Source organism: Sabethes cyaneus, chromosome 1 (assembly GCF_943734655.1).
Source record: "Sabethes cyaneus chromosome 1, idSabCyanKW18_F2, whole genome shotgun sequence".
In the NCBI taxonomy this organism is placed as follows: domain Eukaryota; kingdom Metazoa; phylum Arthropoda; class Insecta; order Diptera; family Culicidae; genus Sabethes; species Sabethes cyaneus.
In genome coordinates, this window is record NC_071353.1 from 101,997,446 (window position 1) to 102,018,692 (window position 21,247).

At 40.3% G+C, this 21,247-nt stretch overlaps 2 protein-coding genes across 2 annotated transcripts; both read left to right on the forward strand.

Moving 5' to 3' along the window:
- Positions 1 to 394: 394 nt before the first annotated feature.
- LOC128746026 (uncharacterized) lies at positions 395 to 1,279 on the forward strand. The gene has a single exon (XM_053843079.1). It carries the CDS (start codon positions 395 to 397, stop codon positions 1,277 to 1,279), a length of 885 nt encoding a protein of 294 aa, XP_053699054.1.
- A 50-nt stretch (positions 1,280 to 1,329) lies between these two features.
- On the forward strand, positions 1,330 to 3,090 carry LOC128746028 (uncharacterized). Its single transcript, XM_053843080.1, has one exon. It carries the CDS (start codon positions 1,330 to 1,332, stop codon positions 3,088 to 3,090), a length of 1,761 nt encoding a protein of 586 aa, XP_053699055.1.
- Positions 3,091 to 21,247: the final 18,157 nt, after the last annotated feature.

Consider the following 21,247-nt stretch of genomic DNA (forward strand, 5'->3'; position numbering starts at 1 on the left):
ATTTAGGAGTTGCATTGTTTACATTGTCAAGTGTGTTTCGCTGCTGCGTATCGTGTACTATTTTTATCAATTTTCTTTGTAACCGAGTGTGCAGTCATTTACCGATTTGTGTTTCGCCGTTTTACATCGACAACAGCTGCATCGACGTTATCGAGTCTTGTGCTGTAAACGCAGATCTGCCGCAAAATAACAATTTTTCTAGTCCGGTTCGAAGAGCAAGTGGTGTTGTTATTGTCCGGGACGAACTATCACTCATTCGCATTCAGCCTCCATACGGCTGCTGCTCCCACTGTCGGATACAAGCTATCGTTGGTTCATCAGTCCGTACGGAAGTATATCGTTAGGCGCATTCAATTTGGATTGCATTGCAAATTTCATACCTGTTGCGAATATTATGGCTTGTCACCGTTGCAAGAAGACGGTCACTGCTTCTGACCGTATAGTATGCCAAGGATTCTGTGGTGCTACCTTCCATGTCATTTGTGCGAAAGTGGACGATCCTGTTCGAGAGGCGTTGGGCATTGGTGGCAATAACGTTTTCTGGATGTGTGATCCGTGTGCTGAACTATTCTCGAGTGGTCATTTTCGAGCGCTGTTAACTGATTTTGATGGGAAATGTTCATCGTTTATGCCAAAAGCAATACAATCGATGAGAGACGATATCGATAAGTTACATACAGCTTTAACTGCCCTAACAGCGAAAGTTGATGCCAAACCGAATGCTAACACGCCGTACGCTACCCCGATCCCGTGGCCTAATGTTACTCGTTCGACTGGTCTGCAGAGTACGCCGAAACGACGACGAGGAAACAGTGGCAATCCTGTCAGTCCGCCTTCTACTATGACTGTCAACACCTACGGGACCAAAGCGGCTCATACAATTAGAACTGTTAATCTCCACCGGAAACAAGATGAGGACATGGCGTGGATATATTTGTCTGCATTTCACCCATCTACCACTGAGAAGGAAATCGCTAGTCTCGTCACTGAATGTCTTGCGTTGCATGCTGGAGATCAACCTAAGGTTGTGAAGCTGGTTCCTACGGGGAAAGATCCTGCAACACTCAACTTCGTGTCCTTCAAAATTGGAGTCAACCAACAATTTAAGGACAAAGCATTATGCTGCGAAACATGGCCGGAAAATGTACGTTTTCGTCTGTTTGAGGATTATCGGACAAAAAACGCTGCGAGGATTGTCAAAATTTCGCCGAAGGAAATCTCATCAAGAATGCCGCCGGTGGACTCAGATCATGCTCATCGTATAGAGGTAGACGAATAGGCCAGCCATTCTCACCATCGTCAACGCCGGGATGCACGCAGCAAAGCATCATGGAAGCCCCTTCTGGCCACGATACAGTTAAGCCATCTGCCGTTCTTCATGAGCCTGCATGCAACAATGTAATAGTATCCTGCCAACAGAGTCATCCCGGCCCTGTATCCGGTGGTTTGGAAGGGGCCTTCCAGCCTGCTATCTCAGGCAAGTATCTGTGCATTCCCGACTTCTCTCGCCCTGATGTTTGTCGAAATTTCAGACGCACTGTGGACAGCATCCTGGAAGATCCCGTCGAGTCTTCAGCTAGTTCCTCTCTGACTGTCGCCAAAGGTTCCAGCCGTAACGTCACCTCTCCTACACCGGCCGAAATTCCTCATCCCGATAGGCCAATATCAACTTCATGCATGTCGAGTGCAACCGAGGAATCACTGCTGTTATACTACCAGAATGCCTGCGGGATGAATACTGTCATCGACGATTATCTTCTCGCCATCTCAGAAGGTTTCTACGACGTCATCGCGTTAACGGAGACCTGGCTCGACGACCGCACTCTACAGTCTCAACTCTTGGGACATGAATACGAAGGCTTCCGCTGCGACCGCGGTCCTCACAATAGCTCGAAAAAAACCGGCGGAGGGGTGCTCGTTGCTGTTCGCCGTAGCCTGAAAGCATCCAGAGTCAACGACGTAGCTTGGAACAACATTGAGCAAGTCTGGGTATCTATAAAGTTGAAGGACCGTAACTTATATCTTTGCACCATTTATATTCCACCCGATCGTACTCGTGACAAAACGCTGATCGAGTCCCATCTCAATTCAGTGTTGATGATAGCTGCGAAAGCAAAACCGCGCGATGAAATAGTCATTATCGGCGATTTTAATTTTCCTAACATTTGCTGGCGCGCCTTTCGGAACGGCTTTACCTACCCGGATCCTGACCATTCTTCATTTCACACCTGCGCTCTCGACCTGCTCGACGGCTACAGCTGCTCAAATCTGATTCAGATCAACTGCAACGCGAATGAAAATGGACGCTGTTTAGATTTATGCTTCGTTTCCGCCAGTGAATCTGCTCCTCGGTTGACGATTGCTCCCGTCCCTCTAGTCAAGCTCGTACCTCACCATCCTCCACTGGTTCTCTCCCTCCACAACTCTCAAAGACCTGACTACCACGAAACACCTCCTCCATCTAGTTACAATTTCCGTCAAGCCGACTACAACGGACTTTTGCTTGCATTACAAAACTTCAACTGGTCGATAGTCTTACTTCAACACGACATTAATATTGCAGTCAGCGAATTCTCCTTGCTAATGAACCAGCTAATCGAGCGCTTTGTGCCTAAATCACGGAGCACGCCTTCTAAACATCCTCCATGGCAAACACCGGAATTACGTCGACTAAAAACTGTAAAAAGGGGTATTTTCCGGAAACTTTCCGCGAACAGGAATCTTCACCTACGCGAACATTATCAACATTTGAACCATGCATATAGACGTCTTAGTCGCCGCTGTCACCGCAATTACACGAGACGTATGGAAGCTAAACTGAAATCCGACCCCAAGCGATTTTGGAAATTTGTCAACCAGCAACGTAAAGAATCCAGTCTACCGACTACCCTAGAGTTTGCCGGGGAGACGGCAGATAATACTCCCGCAATCTGTAGACTTTTTGCAACGAAATTCTCTAGCGTCTTTTGTAATGAAACACTTACTTCAAGTCAAATCGACACTGCTGCTAACAATGTTATTCCACCGGTCGCGCAATCTCATCTATTGATTTCGACGACCGTGTTGTACTCTCTGCAACTGCCAAAATGAAGCATTCGAGTTCTCCCGGCCCCGACGGAATTCCTGCAACACTTATAAAACACTGTATAACCGGTTTGCTTGCACCAATCTCACATCTGTTTCGCCTATCTCTGGCCAGCGGACGCTTTCCTGAAGCATGGAAACAAGCCTATATGTTCCCAGTTTTCAAAAAGGGAGATCGAACAAAAGTCGATAACTACAGGGGAATATCAGCCTTATGTGCTGTATCGAAGCTGTTCGAGTTAGTAATCATCGAGCCAATCTTCTCCTATTGCCAACAAACGTTAGCCAACGAGCAACACGGTTTCCTCCCAAAGCGATCCTGCACTACGAATTTGCTTTGTTTCACTAATTACGTGACTGATAGCTTCACTGAACGTTCGCAAACTGACGCAATATATACTGATCTCTCCGCTGCCTTCGACAAAGTCAACCATCGTATTGCCGTCGCCAAGCTGGACCGCCTCGGATTCTGTGGGAGCTTGCTGAACTGGTTTACATCCTATCTGACAGGACGAACTATCCGTGTGAGGATCGGTCAGGAGATCTCGGATCCATTCTCCGCCTCGTCTGGGATTGCACAAGGCAGCCATCTGGGTCCGCTGGTCTTCTTGCTTTATTTTAATGATGTACATAACTTGCTCGACTGCCCGCGACTGGCGTTTGCAGACGACTTGAAGTTATTCTCGAAAATCAACTGCATCGGCGATGCCCATCTCCTCCAGAAACAACTGGACATTTTCGCGCATTGGTGTGCACTAAACCGCATGCTACTCAACCCATCAAAATGCTCAGTAGTGACGTTTACCAGGAAACTGCAGCCGCTGAACTTTGATTACAGCCTCGATTCAACTCCGATCCCACGAGTCGATCACGTGAAGGACCTAGGCGTAATACTGGACTGCCATCTCACCTATAAACAGCACATGTCATTCATTGTGTCTAGAGCCTCTAGAATGCTCGGTCTAATTATTCGCATGACAAGAGAATTCCGAAACATACAATGCCTTACTGCCTTATACTGCTCATTAGTGCGATCTCCTCTCGAATATTGCTCGTCAGTGTGGAATCCACACTACAACAACGCTGTTTTACGGATCGAAAATATCCAACGTAGATTCGTTCGCTATGCTCTACGCCTTCTACCTTGGAGACAACCTATGCAGGTCACTCCTTATGAGGAACGTTGTCAACTTCTCCGACTTGACACACTCCAGCTTCGCCGCGATACCTCTCGTGCAATGACTGTCGCAGACGTTTTAACAGCCCGTATCGACTGCCCAGACATCCTCCAGTTGATAAACATAAACGCCCCCTCCAGAACTTTAAGGATGGTTCCGACACTACGTCTACCGCACCGACGAACTAACTATGGTGCTAACAGTGCAATTATAGGCTTGCAAAAAGTTTTCAACAGAGTGTCAGCCGTTTTCGACTATCATGTGTCCCGTAACGTGCAACGCACAAAAATTATTTTAATATTAAGACGACTCTTTTATCATTAGGGCAACTGTGTCTGTTGATATATACATGTAAATAAATGTTAAATAAATGATATTGTGATAAGCTATTTTGGTGAAACAATTTAAATTTCGACTATTGGTATCATTTAGTGTTGTTTGCTTATCACTATCCTGCGGATCTGTCGAAAATTCCAAATATTTTTATCAACTGTTTGTTTATAATAAACACTTGAAAACAATTTGTGTTTTGGGGGTAAAATAAACACTTCACTATGGGGGCAAAATGAACAGTGTGTATCATGATGTTTTACTTTCCATTTATCAGCAGCTACGAAATAATTGCAATTCAAACAACAAAAATGATCGAGTCTCTCGAAAAATGACGGAAAATGACCGAGTGCTGGAAAATCCTGCGAGCTAAAAGTCAAGCATTGTATGAACGTGGCGAAGATACATTATGTTAACTTTGTGGAGTCCCATTTTAATTCCAACAGCCCTGTTGAATACCTACGGCTTATGTAGAACAATGATAATGTAAAATAATGTTTAATTTAACCAAACTGCATGTTAACTTTAGTTTTCGATGACATGTTCATTTTGCCCTCACTGCATGTTCATTTTACCCACATGAAAAAAATCAGGCTCGAATGTGACGCTTTCGAAAAAAAGGAATTTTTCATGACAAATAGTCCTTTTTTAAACATCTTTATATATTGCTACGTGGAATATGAATCCAGCTTTCAATTCATATACAGGTATACCTCGATAGTACGTACACCCGCGCATCGTTTAGCGTACGTATTATCGAAACGTACGTACTATCGAATCACAATTTTTATGGTAAAGTATTATTTTTATTATACTAAATATTGTCTAAAACTTCCAAATTAGATTGATCAGATCAGATATTATAAAATAAATAATTATCTTAGTAAAATTATTTTGGAAAAAAAACTGCAAATGTTAAAAAATAGTTGAAAAGTAAAGCAAAAGGAATCCAAAAACACCTATTTTTTCAAAACTCTCTCTCAAATTGAAAATTTACATATTTTAATCGAATAAATCTAGGTAAAGTTTTGGTACATAGTTGTAAATATATGCTAGAATGAGGAAACATGACAAGAGGAGCTCAATAGCCGTCATTCGGGATATTTCATTCCAAATCCACTAATATCAATCGATTGAGCTTCCAGTCTATATACTAGACAATAAGCTGAGTGAGTGCTATAAACAGAAAATAGTTAACTACAATAATCGAAGCTTCAGCTGTAGGCTGCATAAATTGGAGAAGTTCCTATAAGGCTGCTTATCTGCGTAGGAAAGCATACCTGTTCCATGTGAATATTGATCGATTTTGAGAAAAACTCGGAAGTAGCTTATTTATATCCTAATTTACCATACAAACTGTAATTTAGACGGACTTTGTTCGAAAATTTTTCTAAAAAATATCAAACATGAACAGTTCCATATGCAAAATAAAAGCATAACTGTCCCATAATAATATTGTCCATTATAAACATTTTCTTTTTGCCAATTTAGGTAACAATATTCTTTTAATTTTCGCCTCTATTGAGTGTGATAATAACTTAACAAAAAGATAATATGACTGTAATATTTATTTCTAAGTTTATATCAAAGTTCTACCACAATTTATTCTTAATCGGCAAAGATTTCATACAGGCACAATTTTCTTTGGCGATGACAGGGAGAAGAGTATTTGATAGAGCGACTTTTCTCTACGTTTCGATTCCACAATGTCCTTTATGGTGATTTTTTTTTTCATTTGAGAAGTTTTCAAAAAATAGCTCGTGTTGTTTTTTTGACAGCAGAGAGCAGAGCATACTTGAAGTTCGAAATTCAAACTTCATCAAGTTTGTATTTAGCAGTTAAGCTGCCCTTTTTTGAATATAGTCTTACGAATGCCTTCGAGATATTGGGATTTATAAATTGTGTATTTCGAAACCAGGCCGCGACGTCTTTCTTGGCTTCTTTAACCCTTTGTCTGTACACTGGGGTCAATTTGACCCCAGGCCACTTTGAGAAGCTATAACTTTTTTGTTTTTCAATGGATTAATCTACTTCTTTCGTAACTAGGTGTATCTACCGGAGATCTTTTATTATAGAAGTTATTTGATCAAAAAATTTCGAAAACTTACGTTTTGCGACAAGTTTATTAAAAAACTTACGTTGTCTGTACATTGGGGTCAATTTGACCCCAAAATTCAAATTGCTATATCTCAGCGACAACTTGACCGATTTCTGATTTTTTAGATGTTTTAGAAAGGTAATTCAATGGAATAAATGATAAAATTATGAATGTTGACTTAGCAGGGGGGACCTTTTACAAGGAGGGGTTCTAGTAAAGAAAAGTCGGAAAAATCGGATTTTTTCAGATTTGTGTCGTTTATATCACGAAATCCTTACCACCTAGAGCGATGGTTCCTTCTACAAAAATATGCGCGTACACGAGATCTTCAAAGTTGCTTGCAGCATTTTACAGGATTTGCTCGCTAGGTGGCGTTTATGCGAGAAAATCAACTTTTTTTGTCATAACTTTATGAATTCTGCTCGTGTAAGTCGTTCTTGCTCTCGGAAAATTTGAAAATTTGAATGATCTTATGACAAATAAAACCTATAGTGTGGTTCAGAATTTGTCCGCTAGGTGGCATTGGGGCTTCATTTGTTTTTATTTTTTACAGCAGGTTAGAATACTGACTAGATATAGTTTTTTTTGTCCACGGCATAATTGTTCAAATAGTCGAGACCACTCTATTCTGAAAATTTTGGTACAAAATTCAGTCGTCAGGTGACGCTAGTGGTGTATTCATTTTTTTCCGGTACTATACTCAATTGTTGCGGATCGTTTTAACATAAATTTTGCCTGAATTGGTACATTACTTAGCTATATAGTATAGCGAATAATTGTTACGAGTTTTATTTTGCGATATAATGTCGAAGGCGACGCCCTCTTGTCGAAACAATATGTTCATACACAATGAATAAATCAAAACAAAAAGCACACTAGCGCCACCTAGTCATTAAATACTGTGCTAAATTGTCTATTATAGAATGAGCAGACCAATCTTGCCGAAAACAAGAAACTTGCATGTCATCTATCTTGTTTAACCTCGAACAATATTATTAAAATGGTACACTTACACCACCTGGCGGGTGAATTCTGAGCCGTTCACCAAGTTTTTATCTACCACCGGACTATGTTTACTTCGTATCTTGTCTAAATAATCAACTTTAGCGTGAACAAGAACGATTTACACGAGTAGAACCCAAAAAAGTTACGACCAAAAAATATCGAATTTTCCGGACAAACGCCATCTAGCGAGCAAATCCTGTAAAATGTCATAAGTAACTTTGAAGATCTCGTTTTCGCGCATATTTTTGTAGAAGAAAGCATTGTTCTAGATGGTAAGGGCTTGGTGATATAAACGTCACAAATTTGAAAAAATCCGATTTTTCCGACTTTTCTTTACTTAAACCCCTCCTTGTAAAAGGTCCCCCCTGCCAAGTCGACATTCATAATTTTATCATTTATTCCATTGGATTACCTTTCTGAAACATCTAAAAATTCGGAAATCCGTCTATTTTTCGCTGAGATATAGCCGTTTGAATTTTGGGGTCAAATTGACACCAATGTACAGACCACGTATGTATTTTTTTGTACAGACAGAAGGTTAATCACGATCTTAAAATCCTGAAATATTATTGGAGCGTTCCGGTTGCGCACACATTAGCATAGAAACTATCTTCCGCCATGTACTGTTAAAAATTAAAAAAAAATACATGTGGGACAGACATACTTTTATTTAGCAAACGCTTGTAAATAAAAGCATAATTGTCCAATCTTCGAAATTCTGAGCAAAAAAAATGCATATGTGTTTAACTTTACAACAAAATTAATGTGGATAGTTTAATTACTAGTGTAACGTAATTTTTTCTCCGAAGAAAGTAGAATAATTCTTGTATAATGACGACAACATATATTCTCCCGTCGCAGTTGGGAAGAATGCGAATCGCAGAAAAGGTGAATTCTCTGAGCAAAAATCTGCAAAATCTAGTTATTTGATTAATATTTGATTAATTTACTATTTAGGAACTGTTTTTAATTTTAAAATAATGGTTTTTTACATAATAGAAATAACTAATATTATTCAAAAATTTATAATTATTGAATACGTATTTGCTTGTATTGACTCATAAATATTCATAAAAATGTTTTTGCTTTATATAGAAATTAAAAAAATTATTGTTGGAAAATGTACGTACTATCGAGGCAAAATGTACGTATTATGGAGGGTACGTATTATCGAGGGTACGCACTAACGAGGGTACGTACTATGGAGGTATACCTGTAGTGCGATCAGCATGTGGTTGGTTCCTGGAGGAAAAAATGGCGAAATTGCTAAGGGTGTTCATTTTCCCCCCAGTTCCCCTACTAGAAACCAACATTCGAGACGGAATGACTTGATTTTAGCATTGGGCGATACTGCGAGAAGTATCGATATTCAAATTTTTTAAAAGTGTCCATCCGGCTGAAATATCGGGCGGCAAGTATCGATACCAGTGGTATCGATATCGGTATCGATACACTGACAGGGTGCACGCAACCACAACGAAAACCATACTTTTGTTTATTATTTAGCTTAATCTTTAGAAACTTATATGCGTGTTCTTTTACTGCTGTTGATTCTCTTGCCTACTCATACGATATCTCGTTAGGAACGAAATAATAGCTGATGTCGGACTGGTCAGGCCTACGGTTTTAAACTCTTTTGACCGGAACTGCAACGAATTGCCCAGGATTGCTAATAAATTTATTAGAAAATCTAGTGGAATGATGGAAATAAAAAATAAATTTTAAAAATCGGACAAAAAGTACAAATCCGTTTTCTTAAGTCGGTAAACCGACTTTTTGCCAGATTGACCGGTCACCGGCTTGTGAAAAACCGGCCGGGCCGGCCAGAAATCGACCACTTAGCAACCTTACAGACAAAAATGCTAGAAATGGAACTTATGAATATTAAGCGAGGTGACCATATCGGTCAAACTAAAAAATCAGAACATTTTCTGCCCAAACATGCGGATGAAGATTTAGATTCTACAAACCAACTAATTTAACCCCCTTCCACCTCTGTTCACACTACAAAAGGTACAAGCCATACAAAGCTGGACAAATATGATGACCGTGAGAGAACTTCTACAACCATATGATAACCAAATTAAACACTGCTCTACAAGTGTTTTGGAGACTTCAGATCAGCGATGACCAAACTGCCCCTTTTAGAAATGATCCGTGCGACATGCGGATTGTATTGAGGGATGGTGGGTCTAATTTAACCGAGCTGCCTCGTGCGTGTTGTGGAGCCAAATGCTTTCTAGTATGAACGCTATGGCGAGCTACTGGGAAGTTAGCTGATCTTAACTATCATGGAAATTGTACCGAAAACCAGTGCAAAAGCCGCCAAGAAATCCGTCAAGTTTCAGAAAAACATTTATTACTTTATCATAACTTTACCAACAGGCAACAATGCCCTAATGGCCCTTAACACCTAGTACAGTAAACATCGAAACATTGAACGTAACACTTGCTGAGACAGATGAAAGTCAAACACTGCTAAAATTTGGTTGAATGCACGTTGCAGACCAGTGATGGCGCTATCAGCAAGAGAGACAAGAAAAAAATACTTCGTCGTAACGAGCCGGGGTGGATTGTGCTATATCAAGAACTCGCAAGTCAGTTTCAACCTGGTGCCGATGGTGCATTCGTACAATATGCCAGCCGGCAGATGTACGATGGAAATCTTTCAAAGTAGTGCCTGCAGCTCGTGGTTTATACGCCTGGGCCAACACCTTGCGTTCAAATACGGGAAATGCACTTATATTTTGCGTACGGTTTATGCCCCTTGATCGAAATCACGTACGAAGGGAAAAGTAGAACATAGCTAGAATGCGTCGTTGAATCTGCTTACTCGTATTATTGACGGCGGTTGCCAGCGGTCCCTAATTTATGAATTCATCAACCCCTTCCGGTTCATCTCCGTCAAAAGTCATTCCATGCACTCAGGGTTTCTTCACTTAACAACGCGGTTGCGACCTCATTGATGGCCTAGCGTATCCAACCACATCCATCTCCGAGTGCCAAGACAGCTAGCTCTATTGAGGAAAGCAAAGCTTCACTCAGCAAGTGCGCGTAGTTCTCAGCAACTTACGAGTTGTCTAATTGATCGCATTTGAAATTAATTTTAAAATCGGAGCTAGAATTGCACTTGAAATTTTACTTAAAATTGAACCTGAAATTTAACTTAGAATTTAGCATGGCATTATGCTTAAAATTGAAATTCAAATTGAAATTGATGATCAAATGATATTGGACTTCAGTTTGAATCAATTTCAACTTAAATCTTTACTTTAAATTGAACTTAAAATTAAACTAAAAGTGGAACTTGAATTTGGAATTCAAATTACACTTAAAATTAAAAGTTTAACGCGAAGTTAAACTTAAGTTTGGACCAATTCAGACTAGAATGTATAAATTGGACTTGAAATTACACATGAAATAGAACTTATAATAAGACATGAAATTGAACTTGAAATAGGACATAATAGAGAACTTAAATTTGACTAGAAATTATTCTTACAACTTTTCCAGAAATTGGAGTTGATTCGGACTTAAAATGGAACTTCGAATTGGACTTGAAATAGGATTTGAAATTGAATTTGATTTTGACGTAGGACTACGTCTTACGGCAAGTTGTGAAGAAAAAGTTTCCTTATCGAATGCAGGAAAAAAGGCATTTTTTCCGGCACACATAACAAATTCGTTCAAGTGTATCCACTCACTACTGGAGGAAAAAAGTCCGTATCTGAACCAACTAAATAGACACATAGCAAAGTTCAAAAAATCTATCTTATCAATAGAGATCAAACACACTTTCCACAAGATCAGCCTCCTGAATAAACAGGTCGATAAATACAAACAACAGATCGCAACCGATATCAGCAAAGAAACAGCAACACAGAAACTTGCACGGATCATAACAAAAACAGCTGATCAACCCAAGTAACCAAGAGTTCGAATAATGGTGTCTAACAAGGGTTAAACAGCTTTATGTATATCAACCTATAACTTGCTAAGCAGCGTCACTTTTAAGTAATTAACCGAACTTTCAAGCTGTCTTGGGTTCACTGCATAGAATGCTAAGCAGCTTCGAAATAAACTGTCAAAAACTAAGAAAAAACAAATTTAGCAGCACTTCTTATGTTCTATTTTTATACTTCTACCTAACTTCTATATTCGTTGCATTTGCCTGCTGTTGGGTTTGAACCCGGGTGTTCCGCGTTGTAAACCTATACCGATCCACTGCGTCACCTTTGTCGTATACAAGCGATGTGAATTTTGCCAATGAGTTGTTAAGTAAAAGTTCGTTTCAGAACTTGCAGCAGCTTTATGCAGCGCGAGTTAATTATAGAACATAAAGTTTGGAACCAGGCAATTAACTATAGTAGTGAGATACCGACAGCATATGCTACACAACACAACACAATAATGAAGAGCATTACATTCTAATTTATATTTGTAATTAGAAATGTGCGAGGATTAAATTTATTCAAGTGAAATAAAAATAATTAATCTCCAATAGTTTCAGGTTCTGCTGGATTGATCACCAGAAATATAAACAAAAAAGCAGCACGCAGAACTTGTTAGCAACTAAAGATACTTCAGAACTTCATGTAGCATCCTAATAGCTTTGAAGTATCTATGAAGTACTCGCAGCACTTCTTAAAGCATTAAGTTCCACGTATACTTGATATACACTACTAATCAGGAAGAAAGTCCCACGGAACTGAATCTGAACTAATTATGAACTTTCGAGTTCGCGTGTCAAGTAATATTCGAACTTTTGGTTGCTTGGGAACACACCAAAAACCCAGAACTTAAAGAACAGGCAATATTTAACACAACCGACCAAGAAATTCCACCCGAAACCAGCATAATGCTCAGCATCGGACCGAAATTCAGCCTTCCGTACACCAATGTAAACAAATTGCCCATATACCATCTGATAGCAGACCTCGAATCGATCCTACACACAAACTCGGATAAGAATATGCAAGACCGTAATAGATGCCAAATCTCCAACACCATACAAAATCACATAAACAAGATGGGAAAACATACACCGACCGACCAACTAACACAATATTTAGCACCCTGAAGACCTTTCGGAGATTTGCTGCAGTATTATCCACTCAAACACGCAAGAAGTTAGTGCAATCTGTGATCATCCCATTTTTTACATACGGTGACGTCATTTACTATGCAGGATTATCTGCCGACCAAAAAATGCGGCTTCATCGCTGTTTTAAAGCTGCAGTGCGTTTCGTCTTTAACCTTCGTTCAAGAGAATCGACTGCGACAGTTCGGGATACTATACTAGGACGTGACATTCTGATAAACTACAACCATCGTATGTGTTGCTTTATGAGACACGCTCATATCGGAGCATTACCCGGATATCTCCTTCAGCATCTACAATGTAGTCAACACGAAAGAACCCGCGGCTTCATCATCCAAGACACACAACTTCTGGGCGCAGAAGTGTGCTGATCTCTGGAGCGCTGATGTGGAACAGACTTCCCGTGACGACAAAGCAGCAACCAACTATATGTGCGTTCAAGAGAACTCTCCCGAATAACCAGTGACTGTATCCGCTATCTAAACTATATATATAGCTCTATATTTAAAAACTTACTATCATTCGTGCACAGCTCATTGTTACTAACTTAACTTAATTGCTTACTTATTGGATTTCCATTGTAATGTTTCTCTTTATAAATCCTTGACCCTGAACAAAGTTCTAAACTAAGTGGTTAACGTATCTCTAATAAATTACAATTACAATTACAATTACACAATTCTGCACGACTGCTATCAGTACCACCAAAAAACTTCTGGCAGCACACCCAGACATACGCGTGATGCCAGCCGATAAAGGCAATAGAACCGTCATCATGAAATCCGATACGTATCAGCTGAAGATGAATGAAGTACTGCAAGATGCTAACACATACAAACAAATAGCTCGAGATCCAACAGCAAAATACCAATCCCGTAACAATAACATTGCGCAGCGGCTGCTCGACTTAAAGCTCATAGACAACCAGACGTTTCGCTCACTGAAAACCAATACCGCTACTTGCCCTAGAATTTACGGGCAACCGAAAGTGCACAAAATGAATATACCGCTTCGTCCAGTTGTACCCAACATCACTGCACCGTCATATATGCTGTCCAAATACATCTCTCGGATTCTACAATCATCAATGAACAGTGAATACAGTATACCAGACTCTTTCGCCTTTTGTGAATATATAGGGTAACCAACGTATTTTGGACCCCATCAGCAGCTGTACATAATTTGGACACTTACAGCAAAATCAAATGGAAGTGTCTAAATTATGTACAGCTGCTGATAGGGTCCAAAATAAGTTGGTTACCCTAAATTCCGTAACATTACCACCGGAATATGTAATGATATCCCTCGATGTGATTGCACTGTTCCCAAGCATCCCGCATGAACTAATTACCAAAGGAATCATCGACTACTGGCAACAAATTAAAACAAAAACCAACATATGTTTAGATCTGTTTCTAGAAATAGTAGAGTTTTGCGTAAATTCAAGCTATTTTCAATACAACAACCAATTTTACCAGCAAATAAATGGAACAGCTATGGGAAGTCCTCTTTCGCCTATTCTGGCTGAAATAGTGATGGACACACTGATAAAAGCAACGCTTGAAACAACGACAACCACAGTTCCAGTCATCAAAAAATATGTAGACGACCTCTTCCTTGCAGTCCACCAACATCAAATTCAGGAGATAATCGATGATTTCAACAAATACCACCCCAGCCTACAATTCACGTGCGAAGAGGAGAAAGACAACACCCTACCATACTTGGACATTTATTTATTTATTTATTTACATGTATATATCAACAGACACAGTTGCCCTAATGATAAAAGAGTCGTCTTAATATTAAAATAATTTTTGTGCGTTGCACGTTATGGAACAAATGATAGTCGAAGACGGCTGACACTCAGTTGAAAACTTTTTGCAAGCCTATAATTGCACTGTTAGCACCATAGTTAGTTCGTCGGAGCGGTAGACGTAGTGTTGGAACCATCCTTAAAGATCTGGAGGGGGCGTTTATGTTTATCAACTGGAGGATGTCTGGGCAGTCGACACGGGCTGTTAAAAAGTCTGCGACAGTCATTGCACGAGAGGTATCGCGGCGAAGCTGGAGTGTGTCGAGTCGAAGAAGTTGACAACGTTCCTCATAAGGAGTGACCTGCATAGGTTGTCTCCAAGGTAGAAGGCGTAGAGCATAGCGAACGAATCTACGTTGGATATTTTCGATCCGTAAAGCAGCGTTGTTGTAGTGTGGATTCCACACTGACGAGCAATATTCGAGAGGAGATCGCACTAATGAGCAGTATAAGGCGGTAAGACATTGTATGTTTCGGAATTCTCTTGTCATGCGAATAATTAGACCGAGCATTCTAGAGGCTCTAGACACAATGAATGACATGTGCTGTTTATAGGTGAGATGGCAGTCCAGTATTACGCCTAGGTCCTTCACGTGATCGACTCGTGGGATCGGGGTTGAATCAAGGTTGTAATCAAAGTTCAGCGGCTGCAGTTTCCTGGTAAAAGTCACTACTGAGCATTTTGATGGGTTGAGTAGCATGCGGTTTAGTGCACACCAATGCGCGAAAATGTCCAGTTGTTTCTGGAGGAGATGGGCATCGCCGATGCAGTTGATTTTCGAGAATAACTTCAAGTCGTCTGCAAACGCCAGTCGCGGGCAGTCGAGCAAGTTATGTACATCATTAAAATAAAGCAAGAAGACCTGCGGACCCAAATGGCTGCCTTGTGCAATCCCAGACGAGGCAGAGAATGGATCCGAGATCTCCTGACCGATCCTCACACGGATAGTTCGTCCTGTCAGATAGGATGTAAACCAGTTCAGCAAGCTCCCACAGAATCCGAGGCGGTCCAGCTTGGCGACGGCAATACGATGGTTGACTTTGTCGAAGGCAGCGGAGAGATCAGTATATATTGCGTCAGTTTGCGAACGTTCAGTGAAGCTATCAGTCACGTAATTAGTGAAACAAAGCAAATTCGTAGTGCAGGATCGCTTTGGGAGGAAACCGTGTTGCTCGTTGGCTAACGTTTGTTGGCAATGGGAGAAGATTGGCTCGATGATTACTAACTCGAACAGCTTCGATACAGCACATAAGGCTGATATTCCCCTGTAGTTATCGACTTTTGTTCGATCTCCCTTTTTGAAAACTGGGAACATAAAGGCTTGTTTCCATGCTTCAGGAAAACGTCCGCTGGCCAGAGATAGGCGAAACAGATGTGAGATTGGTGCAAGCAAACCGGTTATACAGTGTTTTATAAGTGTTGCAGGAATTCCGTCGGGGCCGGGAGAACTCGAATGCTTCATTTTGGCAGTTGCCGAGAGTACAACACGGTCGTCGAAATCAATAGATGAGATTGCGCGACCGGTAGGAATAACATTGTTAGCAGCAGTGTCGATTTGACTTGAAGTAAGTGTTTCATTACAAAAGACGCTAGAGAATTTCGTTGCAAAAAGTCTACAGATTGCGGGAGTATTATCTGCCGTCTCCCCGGCAAACTCTAGGGTAGTCGGTAGACTGGATTCTTTACGTTGCTGGTTGACAAATTTCCAAAATCGCTTGGGGTCGGATTTCAGTTTAGCTTCCATACGTCTCGTGTAATTGCGGTGACAGCGGCAACTAAGACGTCTATATGCATGGTTCAAATGTTGATAATGTTCACGTAGGTGAAGATTCCTGTTCGCGGAAAGTTTCCGGAAAATACCCCTTTTTACAGTTTTTAGTCGACGTAATTCCGGTGTTTGCCATGGAGGATGTTTAGAAGGCGTGCTCCGTGATTTAGGCACAAAGCGCTCGATTAGCTGGTTCATTAGCAAGGAGAATTCGTTGACTGCAATATTAATGTCGTGTTGATGTAAAACTATCGACCAGTTGAAATTTTGTAATGCAAGCAAGAGTCCGTTGTAGTCGGCTTGACGGAAATTGTAACTAGATGGAGGAGGTGTTTCGTGGTAGTCAGGTCTTTGGGAGTTGTCGAGGGAGAGAACCAGTGGAGGATGGTGAGGTACGAGCTTGACTAGAGCGACGGGAGCAATCGTCAACCGGGGAGCAGATTCACTGGTGGAGACGAAGCATAAATCTAAACAGCGTCCATTTTCATTCGCGTTGCAGTTGATCTGAATCAGATTTGAGCAGCTGTAGCCGTCGAGCAGGTCGAGAGCGCAGGTGTGAAATGCAGAATGGTCAGGATCCGGGTAGGTAAAGCCGTTCCGAAAGGCGCGCCAGCAAATGTTAGGAAAATTAAAATCGCCGATAATGACTATTTCATCGCGCGGTTTTGCTTTCGCAGCGATCATCAACACTGAATTGAGATGGGACTTGATCAGCGTTTTGTCACGAGTACGATCGGGTGGAATATAAATGGTGCAAAGATATAAGTTACGGTCCTTCAACTTTATAGATACCCAGACTTGCTCGATGTTGTTCCAAGCTACGTCGTTGACTCTGGATGCTTTCAGGCTACGGCGAACAGCAACGAGCACCCCTCCGCCAATTTTTTTCGAGCTATTGTGAGGACCTCGGTCGCAGCGGAAGCCTTCGTATTCATGTCCCAAGAGTTGAGACATGCTGCTGATTCGACAGGAAAACCAGACTATCAGTTCCCGATGGTATGCCAAACCAACCGCCTCTGGTAGGTTACTAAACTATCATTCGTTCCATCCCACCAATCAAAAAATCAACACTGTGATTAACTTTATCACACGAGTTGACAGGCTTTCTACCGACTACACAACAGAGCAAAAATATTCCATAGTAGTAGAACACCTCAAAAACAATGACTACCCCAAAAGCCTCATTAACAGATGCTGGAATAGATACAAACACAAAACAACTACAATTACTACAACCTGCATACAACCCAACATAACTTACAAACCGTTTCCACATATAAATAGTTTATCTCCCTGTATTGCACAAATTCTGAAAACAGATTACCCCGAAATTCGTTTAGCATACAGCACCAGAAATAATGTTGGCATGCTACTCCCCCCGATTAAAGATACCATCCCAAATAAACTAAAACATAATGTAATTTACGAAATATGTTGCCAAGACTGCTCAGCCTCATACATAGGAATGACAACCACGCATTTAAAAACAAGACTATCAGGACATCAAACAACCATACACAAGCTAAACAAACTAATAGAAACAGGACACACATACACCGATTGGGAAATACAAGCCCTCAAGGAAAAAACCGCTTTAATCGCCCATTGCATAGACGAAAAACATAGATTTGACCTCACGACCACCAAAATACTAGACCAAAGCTATAAAAGATCATCACTAGCCATACTAGAGATGTGCCACATATACAACAGTCCAAACGCAATCAACAAACGAACAGACGTAGAAGGATTAAATAGTATATATGCCGGAATACTATTTTCTGTACAAAATAAAACCAAGAACACCCCCACAACCCTAGTGCCAAACCAAACAAATCCACACACACATAAACAGTAATTGTAGAACCAGGTGACTCTTAGACCGATAGTGCAGAAACAGAACAAAACTCAAAAATAATAGTGACGAAAGATATTAAAAATTCACAACAAATGACAAACTACAGGTTAGCAATAGACGACTAAAACAACAAAATCTACAATCAAATTCATCATATACAGGAACCTAAGATGGAAACATAAGACAGCAGCGACAATTTTAGACATTTTCAGACAAAATCATTCAGACAACGGACAGACTAGTTAGTGAGTAACAAATAAATATTCAAAATTGTCAAATAGTTAAAATACCAATGTTTATAGCGATTCCTCGGCGAATTTGATATCTGTGTTGGAAAAATGTGCTACAGCTGTAGTGTTCGGTTATAATACGACTCTGTATGAATACGCATGCTTGCCGTTTCATTAGAAGTGTAGTGAAAAGATGTGCTATTGATAAAATAGGATTGAAATGGTAAAATCCCTTCAACGTGGGAAACCATGGATAATAAAAACAATCTTTAATTTCAGTAAGGTAGCACTAGCAGGAAAGTAATAGTTAGTGTTCTTGATTTTGTTAAATTGTTTTCAAATTCACAATCTATTGAGAATTGAACGTATGCAATGTTACTACTTTGATAAATGTTACATACAACGCATGTAGCATGTCTATATGTTGCATATAGCATGTATACATGAAGAATCGAATGATTACAAGCATGAATACATGCTACTATAACTACAAAGAGACTTACGTAGTCCTGCGTCACCTATATATGCGGTCGTGTCTTGTACACAACCTCTCTGATTTTTTTACATCGCTCAAGAAATTCGACTTGAAATTGGATTTCAAATTGAAATTGAAGTTTTACTTAAAATTTGATTTAATACTGGAACTAGGAAAGCATCTATTTTTGCAAAGTTAGTTTATTTATCGAAAAAAATTAGCCGCCGTACTTTTAACTAGGTACACCTATTATTTTAATTTCTACGAGTTCGATGTGGTGAACGAGTTTGTATACTTTGGGTCGTTGATGACGTCGGATAACAACTGCAGCAGAGAAATACACCTCACCATTCTTGCTGGAAGTCGTGCTTACTACGGATTCTACAAGACCATAAAATCTGACAAGCTTCATCCCTGTACCAAATATAGCATGTAAAGCAAAGCAAAGCCTAGGTGCTACATTCCGTTATCGAAACTTGACCTTCTGTTTTTATACGACAGACTTCGCAGCCAGCTGTTAGAGTACAGGACAATTGCAGGGCCAGTTGCTACGATCCTCTTGACTCTAACAGCCTCCCCCAGTTGAGATTCGAACATACGACGACTGGCTTATACCATGTACAAAGCGCACATAAGACCGATAGTCTACGGGCACGAAACGTGGACAATGCTCGACGGAGACTTGAAAGCGCTGCAGCGGCCATGGCCACTTTTGGACGTTGTGTGCTTAGGATCATCTTTGGTGGTGTATGTGAGTGCGGTGTATGGAGGAAAAACATGAACCACAATCTGGCGTAGCTTTTCGGCGAACCCAGTATTCAGAAAGTTGCTGAGGCTGGAAGGATACATTGGGCGGGACATGTTGTGAGAATGCCGGAAAACAATCCCGTAAAAATGATGTTTGCCTCAAATTCGGCCAGTACCAGGCGCAAAGGTACGCAGCGTACTCGACGGTTAGACCAAATAGACTCCATTTAATGGAGGAAGTCCTGAAAAGTGTGGGACATTCGAGAAACTGGAGGCGGACAGCCATGGTTCAAGTTTGTTGGCGGAACATTCTATGCAGGTGAAATCCTAATGGACATCGCATTAGGATAAGTAAGGTTATTAATTAGGATAAGTATTTTAGTTTCTCTAGCTTTTACTATAAAGGTATCGATTCAAATATCGGCGTTGTAGCATCGATACTGGCCGGTATCGGGACGCTCAGTATCGATCCAAAATATCAATGTATCGGCCCAAAGGTATCGATTTTTTCGATACCGATACAGTATCGCCCAATGCTAGAATGGACCACTATGTTACTATTGTTGAACAAATAAGTGGATTATTCTATTATTCCGTATTCGAAGTTCAAGAAAGATTTGCGAATGATAATCTGTAATGTCGTTTAATGAATGAGCTGCAATGGGGAGGAAAGGAACTTTGTGTACACAACACTAACCAACGTTATTTTAACAAAAATTTCATTATCAGAATACACTACTCAACTATCATATAGCTAATATTAGATTAAAAACTTGATAATCCGTTGTATAACAAAATCATTTACTGAGTGTGTCATCGCTACAGAACAAATGTAGAAAGGATCAAAGGGAAGATGATAACAATGAGTTTGACGTCACAACAGTAAATAAATAGTGTCTCAAATGGTTAAGGTGAAATTAGCCGTCATCGATTCTGCCAATTTCAAAAGCAGTTTTTTTGATTGAAACAAAAATTCAGTTCATGAAAATATATTTGAAGTTTTCAGATTCGCAAGAAGAATGCAGTATTTAAAATTTTACGAACAAAACTCCGTTTTTGGGCCCAAAAACTGCTTCCAAAATTGAGCTTTCCGACGAAAAGTTGATGACTGCTAATTTCCCGTTAAGGGATAAACGTCATATACATTGCCTATTCTGCATCGGTGCTCTGTTTATGCAGAAGTGCAGAGGATAATCTTTCTTTTTCTATTCCAGTGTAATATTGCGGAGTACAGCAGTCCCCCGAATAAGGCGGTGGGTAGTGTTGTACGCCCAGGGCGATTTCTTCGTTGCTTATTAACCAATAAATTAGATTTTTGGTACATTATCATTATCTGCCATAGTTTAGTCAACTACCAAAAATTAACTTTATTTGTTATAGAACAGCTGAGATATCGCGTTGGGTGTAGAGCACCACCCATCGCCTTATTCGGGGGATTCCTGTATCTCCAGCAAGATAGAGAAGAAAATTATGTTGCAAAACATTTTCATCATTTCGGGTCAGTTTGAAATACCGACCCACCCTCGTTTTTGTTCGAATAAAAATTACTTTTGATC

What these genes read in the sequence shown, in the direction of transcription:
- LOC128746026 (XM_053843079.1), top strand. Translation starts at nt 395, where the DNA reads ATGGCTTGTCACCGTTGCAAGAAGACGGTCACTGCTTCTGACCGTATA.
- LOC128746028 (XM_053843080.1), top strand. Translation starts at nt 1,330, where the DNA reads ATGGAAGCCCCTTCTGGCCACGATACAGTTAAGCCATCTGCCGTTCTT.